The sequence below is a fragment of the Osmerus eperlanus genome, chromosome 6 (genome assembly GCF_963692335.1).
Source record: "Osmerus eperlanus chromosome 6, fOsmEpe2.1, whole genome shotgun sequence".
In the NCBI taxonomy this organism is placed as follows: domain Eukaryota; kingdom Metazoa; phylum Chordata; class Actinopteri; order Osmeriformes; family Osmeridae; genus Osmerus; species Osmerus eperlanus.
In genome coordinates this window covers 1,313,768-1,337,351 of record NC_085023.1, presented here as the reverse complement: position 1 = coordinate 1,337,351, position 23,584 = coordinate 1,313,768, and the positions used below count along the sequence as shown (strand labels likewise).

General features: G+C 48.7%; 1 protein-coding gene across 1 annotated transcript; it reads left to right on the top strand.

Annotated features, from left to right (window-relative positions):
- The first annotated feature begins 14,698 nt into the window (after positions 1-14,698).
- LOC134022722 (putative uncharacterized protein DDB_G0271982) lies at positions 14,699-22,386 on the top strand. The gene is made up of 4 exons (XM_062464472.1): positions 14,699-14,753; positions 18,546-18,610; positions 21,940-22,011; positions 22,342-22,386. Exons 1-4 carry the CDS (start codon positions 14,699-14,701, stop codon positions 22,384-22,386), a joined length of 237 nt encoding a protein of 78 aa, XP_062320456.1.
- Positions 22,387-23,584: the final 1,198 nt, after the last annotated feature.

Sequence of the window (23,584 nt, the reverse complement as noted above, 5' to 3'; positions counted from 1 at the left end):
TCTTTAACATTCGCAGTACAGATCGTATAATAAGATGTTAAGTTTCAGGGTATACAAAGAACATAAAACAATGTGCTATGGACAGTGTTAAGCTAGACCACAAATTAGTAAGTGAGATTTAGTGAATCGTAGCTGCAGTGCGGCCATAGACAAGCAAAGAATAGACAAGGAGGTCACAAACAGGCAGTGTAAAGTTGAAGCCGCGAGTTCTGATCTGAAACAGCATGCTTACGCCTGGGACACACTGGCTGCGAAGCGCCTGGACGCGCCGCGCAGCGCCACGATCGGCTACGACCGAGCAAAAGCTGTTCACACCAGACGCGCATTTCTCCGCGCCGGTCACCAAGCTTTTCTGCTACTCTGAGCTTTCCTTTACGCTGACATGGTACATAAACATGGCATTGGCTATATCCCAGCATTGATCCTTATCTACGTTGTCCTTGTAAAATTGTTGCTGGGGGTCATACAACAACTCCCTGTGCTTTTCAACTTCGAGAATTCATTTGACGCTGATTTTAGAAATCGACTTGGGGGTTCTCTCTCGGTAGGCTGTCTGCACGCGTGTGTGTTGTGTGCAACGCGTGACAACTCGTTTTTCTCAAACAAACAAAACAACCACGGGCATGCTAGCTAAACAGATCAATCCGTTTATTTTATGTAAAGGCCGTCCGTTACCAACATTGTGTAATTATAAAGTCTACAACTGTACAAATGTTCACCGTAGTCTACAATTAATGGAGTCAAATCTTAATAACATGTTTTTTTATTCTAATATATCAACTAATATGGTGTATTTCATCATCCAGGGGGGTATTCCAGAAAGCAGGTTATGCAACATAACCGGGTAAGTTAACCCACCAGCTGATTCACAATGTTGCAGCAACTTACTGGCAATGTTGCTAAAACGCTGGGTGTCAGCTGGGGAGTTAACTTACCCGGGTATGTCACATAACCTGCTTTCTGGAATACCCCCCTGGAGACGATTTCGCAAGCATCTCGCGAACAAATTCGATCAGCTGCCGAAACGATCGCTGCAGATCGCAGGCAATCGCGGCGCTTCGCAGCCTGTGTGGCCGGTCCCATTTGATAACATGGGCGCCGAAAGAAAAAAGGCGGCGCTTCCAGGTGCGTCGCAGCAGATCGCAGCCGATCGCCGGCATTACACACGTTCTTACACTTTAGCTTTCAAACAGAAAGCTGTGCAGTGCACTCACCAGCAGCAACAGATCTGTAGCACGCGAACTTGGGGTTGATGAAAGGCGAATTTGAAAGTGGCAAAGTCAGCTACCTCGCTTCGATGAACCACCTGGTACAAGGTAGGTTTTCAGATTTTTTGGTGCAGCGTTTAATCGAGGGCAGCGTTTATCAGAATAAGAAATCACACAATGTTGGTGTGCGGTGTTTATTCGAGGGCGGCGTTTATTTGAGGGTGGCATTTAATCAAATAAATACGGTAATCTAACTTTGGAGAAGATAATGGTATTCCTCTTCCCAAAATGTGAGTGTCAGAAGACACAATGAAAGTATGATAGTTCAAAGCACACAATCATTAGCTTCTTGGATTTATCAGCGGATTACTTTTGCATTTGTAATTAACTTTTAGTTTGGAGTGTTGTTTGACTGGACCAATTGCTAAAGAACTAGTGGGACTGGACCAGGTGTTAGAGTGCTAGTGGCTAGGTGGTATTTGATATGTTTCTGTGCAGGTTGGATGACATGACACAGATTGCTGGCTGTGACAGTCTGTCTGAAGTGTTGTGTGTGTTGAGAACCCATGGACAGCAGGGTCTGAAAGACACACTGATCCACTGTGTCAGCTCTGATGTCTTTGTGATTGCCTGCACCACACATGTAGTTAGTTACAGAATGGCTTCGCCAGACATTAATCCTCGTAAACCTTGTGGGTAAACCAGGAAGTGTTGACACATTGATCCAGAACCACGGTGTGACATTCATAGAATCACCAGGGAAAGCCTTGAGTCTCAAACAATCTGGCTTAACTGTTTTAATATTTACTTCAATCTAATCTGCAGTATGGACACCAACCATCTGGCCTTACCAGAGCTTTATGTACTCCATACACCATAAGTGTGTGTGTGTGTATGTGTGAGGTGTGTGTGGATGAGGTGTGTGTGTAAGGCGTGTGTGTGTCGATAAGCTGTGTGTGTGTGAGGTGTGTGTGGATGATGTGTGGGTGAGGTGTGTGTGTGTATGTGTGTATCCTCTATCTTCTTCTTCAGGTCTTTAATGTTTTTTCTGCTCCTCTCATCATTACCTTGCTGCCCCACTCTCACTCTCTATCTCTCCCTCCCCCCTTTCCCTCCCTCTGTCCCTTTCTTCGTCTCTATGTCCCTCATCTTTTGTCCCACACAGCAGCAGAAGGAATCTCCCATCCTTCTTCTAAACAGTCCTTCAATGACAGGAAAACTCCCTGGGAGGTTCTGGAGGAGAAGCCCACATGGTTGTAGAAGGATGATACCAGGAGGACACTGGGAAGTCCCTGACAGCCAGGACAGGAAGTCCATCTGCTTCCTGTGTAGGGGGAGATTGAGAGGCAAGAGATCTGCTCCCTTCCTGGTCTCCTCTCATCAGCTAGAGGGTTGTCCATCACTGGCCATTAGACTGTCTGCTGCCTAATGGACTTGTCCAGGCGCTGAGACTGAAAACAAGAAAGATGGTAAATACGACCAACGGGGAGACAGGCAGGAGAAAAAGAAGGAAGTATGAAGAATGAAGGAGGAGAGGAGGAGAAGAGGGAGAAGACGGAGAGATGAGGGAGAGGAGGGAGAAGACGGAGAGATGAGGGAGAGGAGGGAGAAGAGCGAGGAGACAGGAAGGAGTGGGAGGAGGAGATGGAGGGCGGAGAGGTGAGGAAGAGAGGAGATGAGGGAGGAGAGGTGAGGAAGAGAGGTGAGGAGGAGAGGAGTTGCGAAGGACCTCGGCCCACATTGATCCACCTGTCAAATAGGAGATTCCAATCTCCTGTCTCCATGACGAAGTGAATCTTTCTCCTGTCATCGCTGTGGAAACTCCCAGTATCGGTGTACTACGGACAACAGCTGAAAGTGTGACTCGTCAACAGATGATCTTTAAATATGAAGGGAGGGAAGGAGAGAAGAGGAAGAGAGACAGAAAGAGCCAAGTGAGAAAGAGATAAAGAGAGAGAGAGAAAGGGAGAAATAGATACAGAGAGAGAGAGGGAGACAGAGATACAGAGGGAGAGGGGGAGAGAGATACAGAGAGAGAGAGTGGGGGGGAGCCAGGTAGAGATGGATGTGAAGTCAGAGCAGTGAGAGTAGGGTAATAGCAGCTAGATGAGGGCTGGCCTGTCAGCCTGCTCCCATCACGTTAGGAAAGATAAACTGCCTCTCTCTGTAAATACAGGGATCTGCTTTTGCTCCCTGTGAAATGAGTTAATGATTTATCTGCTGGCAGGCCGGAGCAGCTGTGAAAAATCTTTAACACACACTTATACCTTATTTATAAGGACGCACAGAAACGACCAAATAGGTTAAGGTGTGCGTCTGGGTGTGTGTGTATTTGTGGAATTGGTGCACCAATTCAACAGTTTAGTTTTGTGGGGATTGAAATGCAATCTTTTATCAGATTGTGGAAGTATGTACAGTTATACCCCCAAAGTAATTTAAAGTCTCAAGATACTGTCTCTGTAAATACTAATGTTAAATGCATTAAGAACTGAATTCAAAGCCAGCCCATTATCGGATAAAACAAGAATATGAGGCCAGACTGAGAATCTAAGGAATTATATAGTGATCTAGAACCTTCTACAAACTAGTGAACCTGGTAGTGCAAGTGTTCTAGAAGCTGGTAGTGGATGTGTTCTAGAAGCTAGTAGTGAATGTGTTCTAGAACCTGGTAGTACATGTGTTCTAGAAGCTGGTAGAGTGACTGCTGTAGTCAACTCCGTAAAGGTGCTTCGGTGCTGACAGATGCCCAGTATCTTCTAGCTCCACTATATGTGGGGACTGATGTGCTTTAGGATTTCTGCTTTAGAAGATATAGCAGGCAAGGCAGCACAGTGTCAGGGAATATTTTAGTAATTGAAAAGCACAAGTGATGGTCCCTCAGCAGGCTGAGCTGTTTCAGCCACGGTGGCGCGGGAGGGAGAGGGGCGCTAGAATGTTCTGACTGTTCCAATCTCACAGATTAATGAACCACTCCGCCCAGTCTTCCTCTAGGAACACAGGATGCACAATGTTCAATATCATCAAAATACCCCAAACCAGCCGAGGTGAGGCTGGTCTCTCCTCAGTCTGTTAGGTGAGGCTGGTCTCTCCCCAGTGTGGTATGTGAGTCTGGTCTCTTCTCACTCTGGTAGGTGAGGCTGGGCTCTCCCCAGTCTGGTAGGTGAGGATGGTCTCTTCTCAGTCTGGTATGTGAGTCTGGTCTCTTCTCACTCTGGTAGGTGAGGAAGGTCTCTCCCCAGTCTGGTACGTGAGGCTGGTCTCTTCTCACTCTGGTAGGTGAGGATGGTCTCTTCTCAGTCTGGTATGTGAGTCTGGTCTCTTCTCACTCTGGTAGGTGAGGCTGGGCTCTCCCCAGTCTGGTATGTGAGGCTGGTCTCTTCTCAGTCTGGTAGGTGAGGAAGTTCTCTCCCCAGTCTGGTAGGTGAGGATGGTTTCTTCTCAGTCTGGTAGGTGAGGATGGTCTCTTCTCACTCTGGTAGGTGAGGAAGGTCTCTCCCCAGTCTGGTAGGTGAGGCTGGTCTCTTCTCAGTCTGGTAGGTGAGGAAGGTCTCTCCCCAGTCTGGTAGGTGAGGATGGTCTCTTCTCAGTCTGGTAGGTGAGGAAGGTCTCTCCCCAGTCTGGTAGGTGAGGATGGTCTCTTCTCAGTCTGGTAGGTGAGGAAGGTCTCTCCCCAGTCTGGTAGGTGAGGCTGGTCTCTTCTCAGTCTGGTAGGTGAGGAAGGTCTCTCCCCAGTCTGGTAGGTGAGGAAGGTCTCTCCCCAGTCTGGTAGGTGAGGATGGTTTCTTCTCAGTCTGGTAGGTGAGGATGGTTTCTTCTCAGTCTGGTAGGTGAGGAAGGTCTCTCCCCGATCTGGTAGGTGAGGCTGGTCTCTCCCCGATCTGGTAGGTGAGGAAGGTCTCTCCCCGATCTGGTAGGTGAGGCTGGTCTCTCCCCAGTCTGGTAGGTGAGGATGGTTTCTTCTCACTCTGGTAGGTGAGGAAGGTCTCTCCCCGATCTGGTAGGTGAGGCTGGTCTCTCCCCAGTCTGGTAGGTGAGGAAGGTCTCTCCCCGATCTGGTAGGTGAGGATGGTTTCTTCTCACTCTGGTAGGTGAGGAAGGTCTCTCCCCGATCTGGTAGGTGAGGCTGGTCTCTCCCCAGTCTGGTAGGTGAGGCTGGTCTCTCCCCAGTCTGGTAGGTGAGGATGGTTTCTTCTCACTCTGGTAGGTGAGGAAGGTCTCTTCCCGATCTGGTAGGTGAGGCTGGTCTCTCCCCAGTCTGGTAGGTGAGGAAGGTCTCTCCCCGATCTGGTAGGGGAGGAAGGTCTCTCCCCAGTCTGGTAGGTGAGGAAGGTCTCTTCTCACTCTGGTAGGTGAGGAAGGTCTCTCCCCGATCTGGTAGGTGAGGATGGTCTCTCCCCAGTCTGGTAGGTGAGGAAGGTCTCTCCCCGATCTGGTAGGGGAGGAAGGTCTCTCCCCAGTCTGGTAGGTGAGGAAGGTCTCTCCCCGATCTGGTAGGTGAGGATGGTTTCTTCTCAGTCTAGTAGGTGAGGAAGGTCTCTTCTCACTCTGGTAGGTGAGGAAGGTCTCTCCCCGATCTGGTAGGTGAGGATGGTTTCTTCTCAGTCTGGTAGGTGAGGATGGTTTCTTCTCAGTCTGGTAGGTGAGGCTGGTCTCTCCCCAGTGTGGTAGGTGAGGATGGTCTCTTCTCAGTCTGGTAGGTGAGGCTGGTCTCTTCTCACTCTGGTAGGTGAGGCTGGGCTCTCCCCAGTCTGGTAGGTGAGGATGGTTTCTTCTCAGTCTGGTAGGTGAGGCTGGTCTCTCCCCAGTCTGGTAGGTGAGGAAGGTCTCTCCCCAGTCTGGTAGGTGAGGCTGGGCTCTCCCCAGTCTGGTAGGTGAGGATGGTTTCTTCTCAGTCTGGTAGGTGAGGCTGGTCTCTCCCCAGTCTGGTAGGTGAGGAAGGTCTCTCCCCAGTCTGGTCGGTGAGGATGGTCTCTCCCCAGTCTGGTAGGTGAGGAAGGTCTCTCCCCAGTCTGGTCGGTGAGGATGGTCTCTTCTCAGTCAGTCTGTAACGCTGTGATCCTTCCTCCTCTGTGTGTGTGTGTGTGTGTGTGTATGAACCCTGTGTGTGTGTGTGTATGATCCCTCAGTGTGTGTGTGTGATTCTTCCTCTGTGTGTCCTCAGGCTAGGTCTGTTTGTATGTCAGAACTCCAGGAGAGAGGGGGGAAGTTCAAATACATTTTCAAGACAGCCTAACTTAACTGTTGTACTGGTGTCATACCAAGGTACTGGCAGTGTTTCTGAAGAATATGATCTGTTCTCTATCTCTCTACACCTGCACTGACGACAAAGGAAATCCTTTTTAATCTTTAGCTGCGTGAGTTCTTAATATTTCCAACGGTCCCCCAGCGTAAGTTATTTTTCCGAGACGGTAGCTAGCTCGCTGTAGTTAGCTTACGGGCTAAGTTACCTAGCATAATACTCGTAACAATGCTACTACCATGCTAGTGATATTTGTTAGCCTTCTCATTAGTACATTTTGAAGCCATACAAAAGAGTTTCTTATATATTATTATCATAATTAGACCAATACGCTGTTCTTATTGGTCCAGAGAAGTTCTAAGAAGTCTGCAAAACCGTGCAGACTTCTGAAAGTTCGCAGAGGTCTGCAAACGTTTTTACGGACCTAGCCACAAGCGGTTGCCTTGGAGATGTTGACAACATGGCGTCTGCTTTTTCATTTTACTGCCAGATTATTGTTGTAGTATATAAGAAACCAAATATGGACTTTGGACAGGTCTGCAAACGCTGTGTCGTTTCGATTTGTTAAAACGAAGACCTACGATCTCGGTTAACAAACTTTTTGTTAAACATTTTTACAAATTTCTGCTTCCAAAGGCATCAAACATGGAGCACCACGTAGCAACATGACGCATGGAGCACCACGTAGCAACATGAAGCATGAAGCATCATGTAGCAGCATGAAGCATGGAGCACCATGTAGCAGCATGAAGCATGGAGCACCATGTAGCAACATGAAGCATGGAGCACCATGTAGCAGCATGAAGCATGTAGCACCATGTAGCAACATGAAGCATGGAGCACCATGTAGCAACATGTAGCATGAAGCATCATGTAGCAGCATGAAGCATGGAGCACCATGTAGCAACATGAAGCATGGAGCACCATGTAGCAGCATGAAGCATGGAGCACCATGTAGCAACATGAAGCATGGAGCACCATGTAGCAGCATGAAGCATGTAGCACCATGTAGCAACATGAAGCATGGAGCACCATGTAGCAGCATGAAGCATGAAGCATCATGTAGCAGCATGAAGCATGGAGCACCATGTAGCAACATGAAGCATGGAGCACCATGTAGCAACATGACGCATGGAGCACCACGTAGCAACATGAAGCATGAAGCATCATGTAGCAGCATGAAGCATGGAGCACCATGTAGCAGCATGAAGCATGGAGCACCATGTAGCAACATGAAGCATGGAGCACCATGTAGCAACATGTAGCATGAAGCACCATGTTGCAGCATGAAGCATGGAGCACCATGTAGCAGCATGAAGCATGGAGCACCATGTAGCAGCATGAAGCATGGAGCACCATGTAGCAACATGTAGCATGGAGCACCATGTAGCAGCATGTAGCATGAAGCACCATGTTGCAGCATGAAGCATGGGGCACCATGTAGCAACATGAAGCATGGAGCACCATGTAGCAGCATGTAGCATGGAGCAACATGTAGCATGGAGCACCATGTAGCAGCATGAAGCATGGAGCACCATGGAGCACCACGTAGCAACATGAAGCATGGAGCACCACGTAGCAACATGAAGCATGGAGCACCACGTAGCAACATGAAGCATGAAGCATCATGTAGCAGCATGAAGCATGGAGCACCATGTAGCAACATGAAGCCTGGAGCACCATGTAGCAGCATGTAGCATGGAGCAACATGTAGCATGGAGCACCATGTAGCAGCATGAAGCATGGAGCACCATGTAGCAGCATGTAGCATGGAGCAACATGGAGTATGGAGCACCATGTAGAAACATGTAGCATGGAGCACCATGGAGCACCATGTAGCAACATGAAGCATGGAGCACCATGTAGCAACATGTAGCATGGAGCACCATGTAGCAACATGAAGCATGGAGCACCATGTAGCAGCATGAAGCATGGAGCACCATGTAGCAGCATGTAGCATGGAGCACCATGTAGCAACATGAAGCATGGAGCACCACGTAGCAACATGAAGCATGGAGCACCATGTAGCAGCATGTAGCATGGAGCACCACGTAGCAACATGAAGCATGGAGCACCATGTAGCAGCATGTAGCATGGAGCACCATGTAGCAGCATGTAGCATGGAGCACCATGGAGCACCATGTAGCAGCATGTAGCATGGAGCACCACGTAGCAACATGTAGCATGGAGCACCATGGAGCACCACGTAGCAACATGTAGCATGGAGCACCATGTAGCAACATGAAGCATGGAGCACCACGTAGCAACATGAAGCATGGAGCACCATGTAGCAGCATGTAGCATGGAGCACCATGTAGCAGCATGTAGCATGGAGCACCATGGAGCACCATGTAGCAGCATGTAGCATGGAGCACCATGTAGCAGCATGTAGCATGGAGCACCATGGAGCACCACGTAGCAACATGTAGCATGGAGCACCATGGAGCACCACGTAGCAACATGAAGCATGGAGCACCATGTAGCAACATGAAGCATGGAGCACCATGTAGCAACATGAAGCCTGGAGCACCATGTAGCAGCATGTAGCATGGAGCACCATGTAGCAACATGAAGCATGGAGCACCATGTAGCAGCATGAAGCATGGAGCACCATGTAGCAGCATGTAGCATGGAGCACCATGTAGCAACATGTAGCATGGAGCACCATGTAGCAGCATGTAGCATGGAGCACCATGTAGCAACATGAAGCATGGAGCACCATGTAGCAACATGAAGCATGGAGCACCATGTAGCAGCATGTAGCATGGAGCACCATGTAGCAACATGAAGCATGGAGCACCATGTAGCAGCATGAAGCATGGAGCACCATGTAGCAGCATGTAGCATGGAGCACCATGTAGCAACATGAAGCATGGAGCACCATGTAGCAGCATGAAGCATGGAGCACCATGCAGCAACATGAAGCATGGAGCACCACATAGCAGCATGAAGCATGTAGCACAGCAACATCTAACATGGAGCAGGGCGCTTAGCAACAGCAATTGTTCTGATCTGTTAGCAGTTTTGCCACAGTTACTTTGGGAAGTGGCCAACCTGGTGACCTGGTGCAGCCAGAACAACCTAGAGCTCAATGCTCTTAAGACAGTGGAGATGGTTGTGGACTTCAGGAAGAATACAGCCCCACTCACCCCCATCACCCTGTGTGACTCCCCAGTCAACACTGTGGAGTCCTTCTGCTTTCTGGGCACTTTCCTCTCCCAGGACCTCAAGTGGGAACTGAACATCAGCTCCCTCACCAAGAAAGCAAAACAGAGGATGTACTTCCTACGGCAACTGAAGAAATTCAACCTGCCAAAGACAATGATGGTGCACTTCTACACAGCCATCATTGAGTCCATCCTCACGTCCTCCATCACCATCTGGTACGCTGCTGCCACTGCCAAGGACAAGAGCAGGCTGCAGCGTATCATCCGCACTGCTGAGAAGGTGATTGGCTGCAATCTGCCTACCCTCGAGGACCTGCACACCTCGAGGACCCTGAGGCGAGCGAGGAAGATTGTGGCCGACTCCTCCCACCCTGGTCACTCCCTGTTTCAGTCACTCCCCTCCGGCAGAAGGCTGCAGTCCATCAGGACCAATACCACACGCCACAAAAACAGTTTCTTCCCTTCCGCTGTTGGCCTCTTCAACAAGGCCAAGGGTTCACACTGACTTCATGACTTAATGCCCTTAAAACAACACTGCTTTTTGCACTGGACAATACAATCCTGTACCATTTGTATTTTTTGTAATATTTGTATTTTTATATTGTAAATTACTGCAACTTATATTTTATTTTATATTTTATTGTTTATTTTATTTTAAACTAATTCCATTGCTAGTTATGTACCCTTAGTATAGCAGTCCTCATATTTAAATTTTTGATTCCTATATGTTTAATGTTTGCACCTTCCTGCCAAAGCAAATTCCTTGTCTATGCAAACTTTAATGGCGATTTTAAAAAGTAAGCCGATTACTGATTACTCCTTTAAAAAGTAACTTAGTTACTTTACAGATTACTTGATTTTAAAAATAACTAAATTAGATTACAAGTTACTTTATTAGTTACATTCAGCAGCTGCCGACAACACCCCCTCCGCCTCAAATGACAACCGGTTTTGCCAACACTCACTTTATTCATGTTTCTTCAAATTTGACGTTGCGTTTTTGTAGCTTGATAGCACTTTGTCGCCACCAGCACAGAGTGTACAACGAACAACGAACCTTTATATTTCCATCTTTAGTGGACAAATACTCAAAATAGTGATTGTATTTCCAACTCGAAAATGTGCATCTCTCTCCTCCTCCATTGTTGTTTGTGTCGCTGCGGGGTAGGTCTATGTATATACTCGTGACGTGACCCTCATGCTGAAGACGAAAGTTAATTGTCGCATAGGCTACATGACTTCACTCCCAGAGACACAAGAAGAAATCCAATATATATTTGACTATTAATGACAAAATAGTAACGCACAGTGACTTGGACAAGTAACTTTAATCTGATTAATGGTTTGGAAATAGTAACGCGTTAGATTACTTAAAAAGTGGTCAGATTAATAACTACTAATTAATAACTATTGCTTGAGTCCTAAAGAAACACCAAGTTACAATGAAACAGTTATACACTGTACCGTTTGAAAGAAACAGTGAACGGGTAAAAGAGCAAAGATACCAATATGTCCAGGTAAAACGTCTGAGGTTACATACACAGATATACAAAGTATTTTTTAAACACTACTACAGAAACCGTGCACTTACTGTCTTTCAGAGAGTAATGGAGGTGGAAGCACTGGAAACACCACATTCATTTGTATTTATCGATGAAGCTGGATATAACCTTGCCAAAACACAGCGCAGAGGAAGAAATGTTATAGGTCAAAGGGCCACTGTGGAGGTTCCAGGCCAAAGGGGGGGGAATATCACCATGTGTGCTGCAATGGCCAATGATGGTTTGGTTCTCTACGCACCACTCATTGGCCCATACAACACAGAAAGGCTTACAGCTTTCCTAGAACAGCTCTATGCTGAGCTAGTGCCAGCAGAACAGGGGGAGACAGTTAGAAACCCCCAAGTTTTTGTCATAGTTTGTGATAATGTTGCTTTTCACCGCTCTGCAGCTGTCACAGATTGGTTTGCAGCACATCGCAGATTTATGGTTTTGTACCTGCCTCCATATTCACCCTTCCTCAACCCAATAGAGGAGTTTTTCTCTGCCTGGAGGTGGAAAGTGTATGATCACCACCCACATAATCAAATGTCTCTTTTGGAAGGCATGAGTGCCGGATGTGAGGACAGGAGTCCAGAGGACTGCCAGGGATGGATGAGGCACTCCAGAAGGTTCTTCCCCAGGTGCATGGGCAAGAGAGAACATTAGATGTGATGTTGATGAAAACCTTTGGCCTGATGCTAAAGAGAGGCAGGATTAGCCCCTCAATTCTTTCTTAGAATTACAGTAGTACAGACAAAATTAAAATATACATCTATTGAAGCAAACTGCTTATTTTCATTTACCTCAAAGAATTGTTATGTTTTAAAATTAAAATAAATCATGTGAAAGAATGTCACTTTGTATGAAGTCACAAAAATTATTGAAACTGCAAAAATAAAAAGTTTGTATTTTCTGTATTGGTGTTTGACGCTAGTGTTTTTAGTCTCAGTGTGTTCTGAGTGACAGTGTGTGTTATCTCAGTGAAGATTGTTCATAGTGTTTGTCTGCACTGAGCCTGTTTTGAGACGTGTGTTAAGAGTTGTGTAGCTTGGAGTGAGTTTTGCAGGTGATGTGAACTGTTTAGCTCAGATGACTGTTGGTCTTGCAGACTGTGGTTAGAGTTTTGCACATGTGGCTTCAGTTGTGCCCATTGTCGTCTAGCAATCGGAAAAAAACTGTAATCGATATATGCTGGCTACACTAGGATGCTAGTGCATAATGACCCTAGAACTGTAGAATGCACAGGATACTAGAATTCTAGAATGCCATGCCACAGCAAGACTCAACAGTTCAAATTGCTTCACACAACTCCCACACTTCAGTATTTTCATATAAATTGCAGTTTTCATCACTTCAAATCCCCTTTGTACCAAACCTCTTTTGTGTGTGTTTTGTGTAAGTAGGTGGTGGGGGGCTGGAGGGGGGGGGATGGAGGGGGGGGGGTGTGAGTGTGTATGTGAGTGCAGCATCACTCAGTCAGACCAGCCAGCCTAGTCAGAGAGCAGTCCTCAGCTCTAAGCCCAGCTCTGTGTGCAGAGGAATAGCAGTCCTCAGCTCTAAGCCCAGCTCTGTGTGCAGAGGAACAGCAGTCCTCAGCTCTAAGCCCAGCTCTGTGTGCAGAGGAACAGAAGTCCTCAGCTCTAAGCCCAGCTCTGTGTGCAGAGGAACAGCAGTCCTCAGCTCTAAGCCCAGCTCTGTGTGCAGAGGAACAGCAGTCCTCAGCTCTAAGCCCAGCTCTGTGTGCAGAGGAACAGCAGTCCTCAGCTCTAAGCCCAGCTCTGTGTGCAGAGGAACAGCAGTCCTCAGCTCTAAGCCCAGCTCTGTGTGCAGAGGAACAGCAGTCCTCAGCTGTAAACCCAGCTCTGTGTGCAGAGGAACAGCAGTCCTCACTAGAGAGCTGCACATTACATCTGATTCATTCAGCAAATGCAGCTAGCTTATATATGTTATATCCAAAGCGAAGTACAAATACAGAATACAAAAATAATAATTCTACAGGTACACTCTTGCACTTTTGAGGTTCATGTTGTTTAATTTGTAACTTGTTTAACTACATGCTCTGATGGTTATCCCCATTGGCACTTATTTGCTTTTCACAATGTATGCTTCATGTTTGGCTACTCGCAATGTGTGGGGCTATCTCGTTGTTATGATCTGTGACCTATGCTCTTTTGTAAAGCTCTCTCTTGGAAGTCGCTTTGGATAAAAGCGTCTGCTTTTGCATAAATATTGCATATAGAAAGTACAGATTCAGGCAGCTACATTGCAGCACTTCATCTTCAGTCCCAGATATGATCTCATCCATAACAGAGCAGGAACATACTGTTTCTCTCATTACGTCAGTTATTTGTTTAAGTTTCTTATTCTAATATTTTTGTATGACCACCCACAGCAGGCGTAAGGTTACTTCACCAAACTTACTGCTGATCTGGGGCCAGTGTTTAAAAGGTAACTGGACAGTTATTCAGTTCAAAGAGAATGTCTGCTGGAGAGCCACAGTATTACCATGTTTGAAGGGAAACTTGCCCACCAAAAAGGGCAAGTCTCACACTGTCTGACTAATTGGAGCATTTGTGTGTTTCATTTTCAATCTTGGCAATGAGTCAGACTGAGGCCCACAAATTAGGGTCCCTTAGGGGTGTCTGTGTGTGACTGTTTTCTTCTGTGTGTATGCTTGTGTTACTCTTTGTGTGTGTGTATGTGTGTCTGTAGAGAGGGCCATCTGGATCTTAATCAGTCATAGCTGGATACAGAGAAAATAATATGAATGTCATGAAGGGACTCCACACCAGCATGCCCTCCGGGCTGCAGGAGAGGAGGAGAGGAGGGGAGGGTGCAGGAGATGAGGGGAGGGTGGGGGTGCAGGAGAGGAGGAGATGAGGGGAGGGTGGGGATGCAGGAGAGGAGGAGATGAGGGGAGGGTGCAGGAGAGGAGGAGATGAGGGGAGGGTGGGGGTGCAGGAGATGAGGAGATGAGGGGAGGGTGGGGGTGCAGGAGATGAGGGGAGGGTGGGGGTGCAGGAGAGGAGGAGATGAGGGGAGGGTGCAGGAGAGGAGGAGATGAGGGGAGGGTGGGGGTGCAGGAGATGAGGAGATGAGGGGAGGGTGCAGGAGAGGAGGAGATGAGGGGAGGGTGGGGGTGCAGGAGATGAGGAGATGAGGGGAGGGTGGGGGTGCAGGAGAGGATGAGATGAGGGGAGGGTGGGGATGCAGGAGAGGAGGAGATGAGGGGAGGGTGGGGGTGCAGGAGAGGAGGAGATGAGGGGAGGGTGGGGGTGCAGGAGAGGAGGAGATGAGGGGAGGGTGGGGGTGCAGGAGAGGAGGAGATGAGGGGAGGGTGGGGGTGCAGGAGAGGAGGAGATGAGGGGAGGGTGGGGGTGCAGGAGAGGAGGAGATGAGGGGAGGGTGGGGGTGCAGGAGAGGAGGAAACCCTCCCCCCACCTTCACCACAACCCCACCTTTCCCCCAACACCTTCACCCCACACCCCCTTCTTGGGTGTCTCCGGCTCCCCCCCCCCCCCACACCCGGGTGTCTCTTCACCCATGCCTCAAACCTCCAGAGCACTCCTGAGAGTTCCAGAGCATCCTGAGCAGAATGGTGAACAGAGAAGCCCTAGACAGGAATCACAATGAGTCACACCCATCTGACACACACACACCACACACACACTACACACACAAACCACACACCCTACACACACCACAGGGAGGGAGGGATGAGGGATTGAGGGAGGAATGGAAGGAGGGATGAGGGAGGGAGGGATGGATGAGGGAGGGATGGATGGATGGAGGGATTAGGGAGGGATGAAGGGAGGGACGAAGGGAGGGATGGGGATGGATGGGTAGGGATGGAGGAAGGGGTGAGGGAGGGATGGAAGAATGAAGGGGGGGTGAAGGGAGGGATGGGGGAGGGATGTGTTGTGGCTAGAAGAGAGAGGCTAGCTGTGTTGTGGCTAGCAGGGAGAGGCTAGCTGTGTTGTGGCTAGCAGGGAGAGGCTAGCTGTGTTGTGGCTAGCAGGGAGAGGCTAGCTGTGTTGAGGCTAGCAGGGAGAGGCTAGCTGTGTTGTGGCTAGCAGGGAGAGGCTAGCTGTGTTGTGGCTAGCAGGGAGAGGCTAGCTGTGTTGTGGCTAGCAGGGAGAGGCTAGCTGTGTTGAGGCTAGCAGGGAGAGGCTAGCTGTGTTGTGGCTAGCAGGGAGAGGCTAGCTGTGTTGTGGCTAGCAGGGAGAGGCTAGCTGTGTTGAGGCTAGAAGAGAGAGGCTAGCTGTGTTGTGGCTAGCAGGGAGAGGCTAGCTGTGTTGTGGCTAGCAGGGAGAGGCTTGCTGTGTTGAGGCTAGCAGGGAGAGGCTAGCTGTGTTGTGGCTAGCAGGGTGCTCAGTAATGAGCTGCATCTCCATCCCCCCCTGTGTCTCGCCCTGGAAAATAAACAGAGCATATTGTTATATTTCTCGCTACAGTCCAGTGAAGCTCAATATTAGTTTTCTTTTGTTTGCAAGAAAAAAAGGTGATTTAGTTGGCTCATTTTCCCCAAAAACACAGCCACATGTCCCAGAGTTGCAAGAGGCAACATCTTCATGTGAGGCCTGGTAAAAACCCAACCCTGCTCTAATGTATTTTGAGCACAAGCTGAAATTCACTGATTGAATTTAATACAGAATGTAATTCAATTCAACAAAACAACATTATTCTTTAGAAATCCACAATAAAATTATATGTCTGACTGTTCTCTCCACTAACAGCATTACACAGCTTTTTAACATTTACTGTAACTGTTCAACAGATGTCCTTAATAAAAGTCAATATTTCTACTTTATCACCAAAATTACAATCTTTGACATCCAAGGACAATGGAAGCCCTCTGTAGAGGTCAGCTCCCAAATAAATGTAAACACTTCTTCAATGGTATGTTTTCCAGCAATTATTTAGCTTTGTGTCTAGATACACAGGTGTGTATGCAGGTAAACAATTCAGCTCTGGTGTTTCTGTGTGGCCAAGACCTGAAAGGAAGTAAGAGGAGGAGAGACGAGAAAAGAGGAGCTAAGAGGAACAGAGAGATGCAAAATAAAGATAGGTGGAGAGGTGAGGTGAGGAGGAGAGAGGGGAGGGGAGGAGAAGGGCGGGAAGAGAAAAGAGAAGCTGAGGAGGAGAGTGGATTGAAGAGGTGGAGTGGATTGAAGAGGAGGAGAGAGGAGTGTCTGAATCTCAGCTTCTCTAGTCTGTGTCTGGACACACCTGGTCCAGCAGAGGAGAGACAAACAAATCTCATGTGTTGGCCGGTTTTCTCCCTCCGTTCTGGGGCTCACTCTGAGCGTCAGGGGCTTAGAGGATCCTGGTGCCGGGGCTCAGCAGGGGAGGTGGGGAGAAGGGGGAGGCAGACTTCAAAGAACCTAAATCTCTCCTTGGTCATCGCTGCAGATAAATCTGTGTAAAAGCCTCTCTGACAGAACAATAGACACAATCAGATTTCACCGGAACTTGTCTGTTTTGGCGCGAGTTAAGATGGAGACACGGAAGAGTCTGAATATGTATAAGTCCTGAGAGGTTTGTAAGGATTCACTGCACTCTTTCTCATTGCTCTTGTGTTGTTGTTCTCACATTGAAAAATTATGATAAACAGCTGGATGGAGGGTTGGAGACAATTTGCATGACAGCATTGCTCAGCTTTCAGCGTCGAGAGTTCAGTTACACTTGTCACAACTTGATGGTAGAAGTGCTGCACAAGCTCCAGTGGTGAACGTGAACTTGATGGTAGAAGTGCTGCACAAGCTCCAGTGGTGAACGTGAACTTGATGGTAGAAGTGCTGCACAAGCTCCAGTGGTGAAGGTGAAGAGATAAGGAGGAGCCTTACAGGTCCTGGTGAGAATAAGTGTGTCTCCTGTTGTTCTGGGTGACTGTATGTTTGAGTGTCTTGCTAGGGTGACTGTATGTTTGAGTGTCTTGCTAGGGTGACTGTATGTTTGAGTGTGTTGTTATGGTGACTGTATGTTTGAGTGTGTTGCTAGGGTGACTGCATGTTTGAGTGTGTTGCTAGGGTGACTGCATGTTTGATTGTGTTGCTAGGGTGACTGCATGTTTGAGTGTGTTCCTAGGGTGACTGCATGTTTGAGTGTGTTGCTAGGGTGACTGCATGTTTGAGTGTGTTGCTTGGGTGACTGCATGGTTGAGTGTGTTGCTAGGGTGACTGCATGGTTGAGTGTGTTCCTAGGGTGACTGCATGTTTGAGTGTGTTGCTAGGGTGACTGCATGTTTGAGTGTGTTACTAAGGTTACTGAATGTTTGAGTGTGTTGTTCAGCCTCTTTTAGATAAACCATGAAAAGAGGAGCTGTCCAATTAGTTTTTTGTCACAATTTCTCCTTTATTCTCTGTAGAATGTTTTGATGCTCTGGTTTTAATTCTTGATTAGATCATCTTTAATTTTCTCTTTATTTCTGTTCTGCAAAGAAGAAGAATTACTGAATAATTAATGTTTTATTTTGCCCTGGAGTTTTAATTCCCATGTTATTAATTAAAGCCATGAATGACTCTACTGCAGAACCTGCTGAGGCTGCAGGCCCTTTCTAACTCTTGTTGTAAGAAAGGCTTATTGGGAGGTCATCACAGGGAGACTAACAATCCCCTCAGACAGAAGCAGCAGAGAGCACAGCCAGACAAGAGCAGCGGACAGCAGAGACAGACAAGAGCAGCGGAGAGCAGAGACAGACAAGAGCAGCGGACAGCAGAGACAGACAAGAGCAGCGGACAGCACAGCCAGACAAGAGCAGTGGAGAGCATAGACAGACAAGAGCAGCGGACAGCAGAGCCAGACAAGAGCAGCGGACAGCAGAGCCAGACAAGAGCAGCGGACAACAGAGACAGACAAGAGCAGCGGAGAGCAGAGACAGACAAGAGCAGCGGAGAGCAGAGACAGACAAGAGCTGAGAAAGGCAAGAGCAGCGGAGAGCAGAGACAGACAAGAGCAGCGGAGAGCAGAGACAGACAAGAGCAGCGGAGAGCAGAGACAGACAAGAGCTGAGAAAGGCAAGAGCAGCGGAGAGCAGAGACAGACAAGAGCTGAGACAGACAAGAACAGCGGAGAGCAGAGACAGACAAAAGCAGCGGAGAGCATAGACAGACAAGAGCAGCGGAGAGCAGAGACAGACAAGAGCAGCAGACAGCAGAGCCAGACAAGAGCAGCGGACAGCAGAGACAGACAAGGGCATCGGACAGCAGAGCCAGACAAGAGCAGCGGACAGCAGAGACAGACAAGAGCAGCGGAAAGCAGAGACAGACAAGAGCAGCGGAGAGCAGAGACAGACAAGAGCAGCGGACAGCAGAGACAGACAAGAGCAGCGGAGAGCAGAGACAGACAAGAGCAGCGGAGAGCAGAGCCAGACAAGAGCAGTGGAGAGCAGAGACAGACAAAAGCAGCGGAGAGCATAGACAGACAAGAGCAGCGGAGAACAGAGACAGACAAAGGGCAGCGGAATGCAGAGACAGACAAGAGCAGCGGACAGCAGAGACAGACAAGAGCAGCAGAGAGCAGAGACAGACAAGGGCAGCGGACAGCAGAGACAGACAAGAGCAGCGGAGAGCAGAGACAGACAAGGGCAGCGGACAGCAGAGACAGACAAGAGCAGCGGACAGCAGAGACAGACAAGAGCAACGGAAAGCAGAGACAAACAAGAGCATCGGACAGCAGAGACAGACAAGAGCAGCGGACAGCAGAGACAGACAAGAGCAGCGGAGAGCATATACAGACAAGAGCAGTGGAGAGCAGAGCCAGACAAGAGCTGAGACAGACAAGAGCAGCGGAGAGCATAGACAGACAAGAGCAGCAGACAGAGACAGACAAGAGCAGAGACAACCAAGAGCAGCGGACAGCACAGACAGACAAGAGCAGCGGACAGCAGAGACAGACAAGGGCAGCAGACAGCACAGACAGACAAGAGCAGCGGACAGCAGAGACAGACAAGGGCAGCGGACAGCAGAGACAGACAAGAGCAGCGGACAGCAGAGCCAGACAAGAGCAGCGGACAGCAGAGCCAGACAAGAGCAGCGGACAACAGAGACAGACAAGAGCAGCGGAGAGCAGAGACAGACAAGAGCAGCGGAGAGCAGAGACAGACAAGAGCAGCGGACAGCAGGGACAGACAAGATCAGCGGACAGCAGAGCCGGGCAGCCACACAGGAATAGCACCGGTTTATGTGAGACTGGTACTGTATCAACTGTCAAAAGCCTGAGCTGTCGATTGAAATATTTGACCTCGGACATCATCCTCTGACATCATCCTCTGATATCATCACCTGACTCCATCCCCTGACTCCATCTCTTGATGTCATCCCCTGCTGCTGGGTCTGTATGACATGACCCCTGACTTCAGCAAGGCTGATGGGACACGTAACATTCGCTTTTGATTAAAGCATCTGCGAAATAAACCCATTGTTACCATGACATTATGAGGGAGAGGGTGCAAGGAACCAGCAAGGGTTTATTTGGTATTGGAAGGGAACTTCTGAGTCCTGGGAAACATCAAGATCATGTGATGAAATGTGATGACTTGATGAAATGTCATTGCCTTTAATAGACAATATAAAATGTTGTCACTAAGTCAATGTCCAAGTAATATGCAACTATTCAGAGACATTTCTTCCCATGATGAAGTACTCTGATGTAAGGATTACTATTCCACATACATGCGGATGTCTTAAAAGAGCTGAAGAAGTTATGAATCTGAATTAAAGGGAGTGATTAAATTAGTCTTGTTTAAATGTGACAAATAGCTTGTGAACGGACCCACCCACCCACCCACCAACCCTGCCCAGAAGCACACCAGGGTGCTGATGTTAGTCTGCTACATCTGCATTCACATGACGTGCTGGAAACTAAACAATCTATACCTGTCCAGGCATGAAGGCACACTGTGATGATGAGGAGATGAACTCTAGCTGCCTGTTCCTCCTCCCACCTCTGTTGCTCCTCCCTCCCTCCTCCACCCCTCCTCCCCACCTCTATCCCTCCTCCACCCCTCCTCCTTCCCTCCTCCACCCCTCCTCCCTCCCTCCTCCCCACCTGTATCCCTCCTCCTCCACCCCTCCCCCCATCCTCCACCCCTCCCACCTCCCCACCTCTATCCCTCCTCCACCCCTCCTCCCTCCCTCCTCCCCACCTGTATCCCTCCTCCTCCCCACCTCTATCCCTCCTCCCTCCCTCCTCCCCACCTGTATCCCTCCTCCTCCCCTCCTCCACCCCTCCTCCCCACCTCTATCCCTCCTCCACCCCTCCTCCCTCCCTCCTCCCCACCTGTATCCCTCCTCCACCCCTCCTCCCCACCTCTATCCCTCCTCCACCCCTCCTCCCTCCCTCCTCCCCACCTGTATCCCTCCTCCACCCCTCCTCCCCACCTCTATCCCTCCTCCACCCCTCCTCCCTCCCTCCTCCCCACCTGTATCCCTCCTCCTCCTCTCCTCCACCCCTCCCCCCATCCTCCACCCCTCCCACCTCCCCACCTCATCCTCCCCTCCTCCACCCCTCCCCCCCTCCTCCACCCCTCCTACCTCCCAGCCTCATCCTCCCCTCCTCCACCCCTCCCCCCCTCCTCCACCCCTCCTACCTCCCAGCCTCCTACACCCTTCCTCCTCTCCTCTTTTCCACCTCCTTCCTCCTCTTCCTCCCTTGCTCCTGCAATTAAACCAGAAGACAGCACCTTAACAAGCACACACATTCATACACACACACACACTCACACACACAAACGTACTGTTCTATTTTAGTTTCTTAATTAAGGCTGGAATTCAGATGTTACAGATGGTGTCTTGTCTGCAGTAGGGTGTAGATCAGCTTGTTGGAATTCTTGAACCACACACATCATTATTAATAACCTACATAACCAACCTCCTAACCAACCCATATAACCAAGTAAATAATCATCTATTCGATGCCCTAGATAGATGCATAGAGATGGATGAACGGAGAGATGGATAGATAGATATATAGACAGAAAAGTGGACGAACAGACAGACAGACACACAGACATGCGGACACACGGATAGACAGACAGACAAACATATGGACACACGAACAGACAGACATACGGACACACGGATAGACAGACAGACATACAGACACACAGACAGACAGATGGACAGACTGACAGACAGATGGACAGATAGATAGATCTACGCAGACCAGACCTGTGGTAGTGGAGTGTCGCGGTCAGGGCATTGATCAGGTTTAGATCGGTATACTGTCATCACAATCCATCAGAGCAACAGCAGCAACGACCAGTTCAGCTTGACCTGTCTCTCCCCTCGTTTGGCCTAACATCTATCTCGATGGTGACCATCCATCTCCAACGATGCAGGGCTCCGTCCTCCCCAGACTCCCCTGAAGAGAGGGGAGCAGGGGAGGTGGGAAGGGGAGGGGGAGGTGGGGGCAGGGTGGAGAAAATGAAATTGGGTGGCGGGCAGATTCCATTACACTGCTGCCCTCTCTCAGCCAGCAGTGCACTGGGTTCTCAGTATTTGGTCATCCCAGCTGACACACACTTTCTGACACACACACATATACACGTACGCATACATTCTTTCTCACACACACAAATTCTCTCAAACACTCATACATAGACACACCTACACACACACATTCTCACCCCCCCCCCCCCCCCCCCACGGCCCCACGGTGCAGCTCCCAGCTGAGGCATGGTGGAGTGACGGTACCTCCTGAACGAAGCCACCTGCCTCGGGCCCTCATCTCCTGCCAGTCCACTACAGCCTCCACACCCCGGAGGAGACCAGTTATGAGACGAGATGGAGGAGGAGGAGAGAAAGAGAGAGAGAGAGAGAGAGAGAGAAAGTGAGGAAGAGAGAGAGAAACGGAGAGTGAGAAGTGGAGAGAGAGAGAGAGAGAGAGAGGGAGAGAGAGACAAATGGAGAAAGAGAGAAAGGAGAAGAGAGAGAGATGTAATTTACTTGGACTGCGAGGAGCGTCTCCAGCAGCAGGGCAGACTGATAGCTTGTGGTTATGGGGGAAGAGGAACATCAGTTATCTGCTGGCTAAGTGACAGGCCTGGTGATAGTACACAACGCAACCACAGCTCTTTGAAGAGGAACACAGGGCCCTAAATCAAAGAAATCCCTGTCCTTTCTCTCTTGTCCTCCTCGGCATTCCATTTCTTTTTAATGCTTCCCCAGCAGCTCTGTGCTCTGCAGAATGAGGAGAATGTGGAGCTGGGCACTAGGTGCTTCTCTCCCTGACTCAAACACAACAGAGACAGATGGAGTGTTCTACAGCAACCACACTAAGAGATGCTGTGTTACATACACACCAACTGTTACAGACTCCCAAACAACCTGGGAGCTAACGCTACGCAGTACACAGGGTTAACTTTACACAGGGTTAACTCTACACAGTACACAGGGTTAACTCTACACAGGGTTAACTCTACACAGTACACAGGGTTAACTCTACACAGGGTTAACTCTACACAGTACACAGGGTTAACTCTACACAGGGTTAACTCTACACAGTACACAGGGTTAACTCTACACAGGGTTAACTCTACACAGGGTTAACTCTACACAGTACACAGGGTTAACTCTACACAGGGTTAACTCTACACAGTACACAGGGTTAACTCTACACAGGGTTAACTCTACACAGTACACAGGGTTAACTCTACACAGGGTTAACTCTACACAGTACACAGGGTTAACTCTACACAGGGTTAACTCTACACAGTACACAGGGTTAACTCTACACAGGCTTAACTCTACACAGGGTTAACTCTACACAGGGTTAACTCTACACAGTACACAGGCTTAACTCTACACAGTACACAGGGTTAACTCTACACAGGGTTAACTCTACACAGGGTTAACTCTACACAGTACACAGGGTTAACTCTACACAGGGTTAACTCTACACAGTACACAGGGTTAACTCTACACAGGGTTAACTCTACACAGTACACAGAGTTAACTCTACACAGTACACAGGGTTAACTCTACACAGTACACAGGGTTAACTCGACACAGGGTTAATTCAATAGTCAGTCTATTACATTAACCACACCAGGAAATACAGTATTGTACGTCAAACAGACATTTTGTTGTATTGTAGTAGAGATGTTATTAATCTTACACTGTGCCTGGCAAATACAGACCGTTCCTTGACTCAAACACCACACACTTCTGATCCTTGATTTTCTGATCATATTTCTATCAACACCATGTATTGGTTACTTTAGATAAAATTGTCTGCTAAATGAATTAAAACAATGAAATGTGCAGCAGGACTGCTGTGTCATACCCAGACCTGAGATGTGCCATGTTCCTCAGGCCCAGCAGAGACAGACGCTCATCTGTTTCACTGGATGTGAAGGTGATGTTAATGTCGGTCATGCATGCTCAGCACGTCACAAACTGTTTATCAGATGGAACATAGACTGAAGAG

What these genes read in the sequence shown, in the direction of transcription:
- LOC134022722 (XM_062464472.1), top strand. Translation starts at nt 14,699, where the DNA reads ATGCCTCAAACCTCCAGAGCACTCCTGAGAGTTCCAGAGCATCCTGAG. An exon ending in AGAGCATCCTGAGCAGAATG is followed by an intron (nt 14,754 to 18,545) that starts GTGAACAGAGAA and finishes AGTGGAGAGCAG; the next exon opens with AGACAGACAAAAGCAGCGGA. An exon ending in AGAACAGAGACAGACAAAGG is followed by an intron (nt 18,611 to 21,939) that starts GCAGCGGAATGC and finishes TTATGAGACGAG; the next exon opens with ATGGAGGAGGAGGAGAGAAA.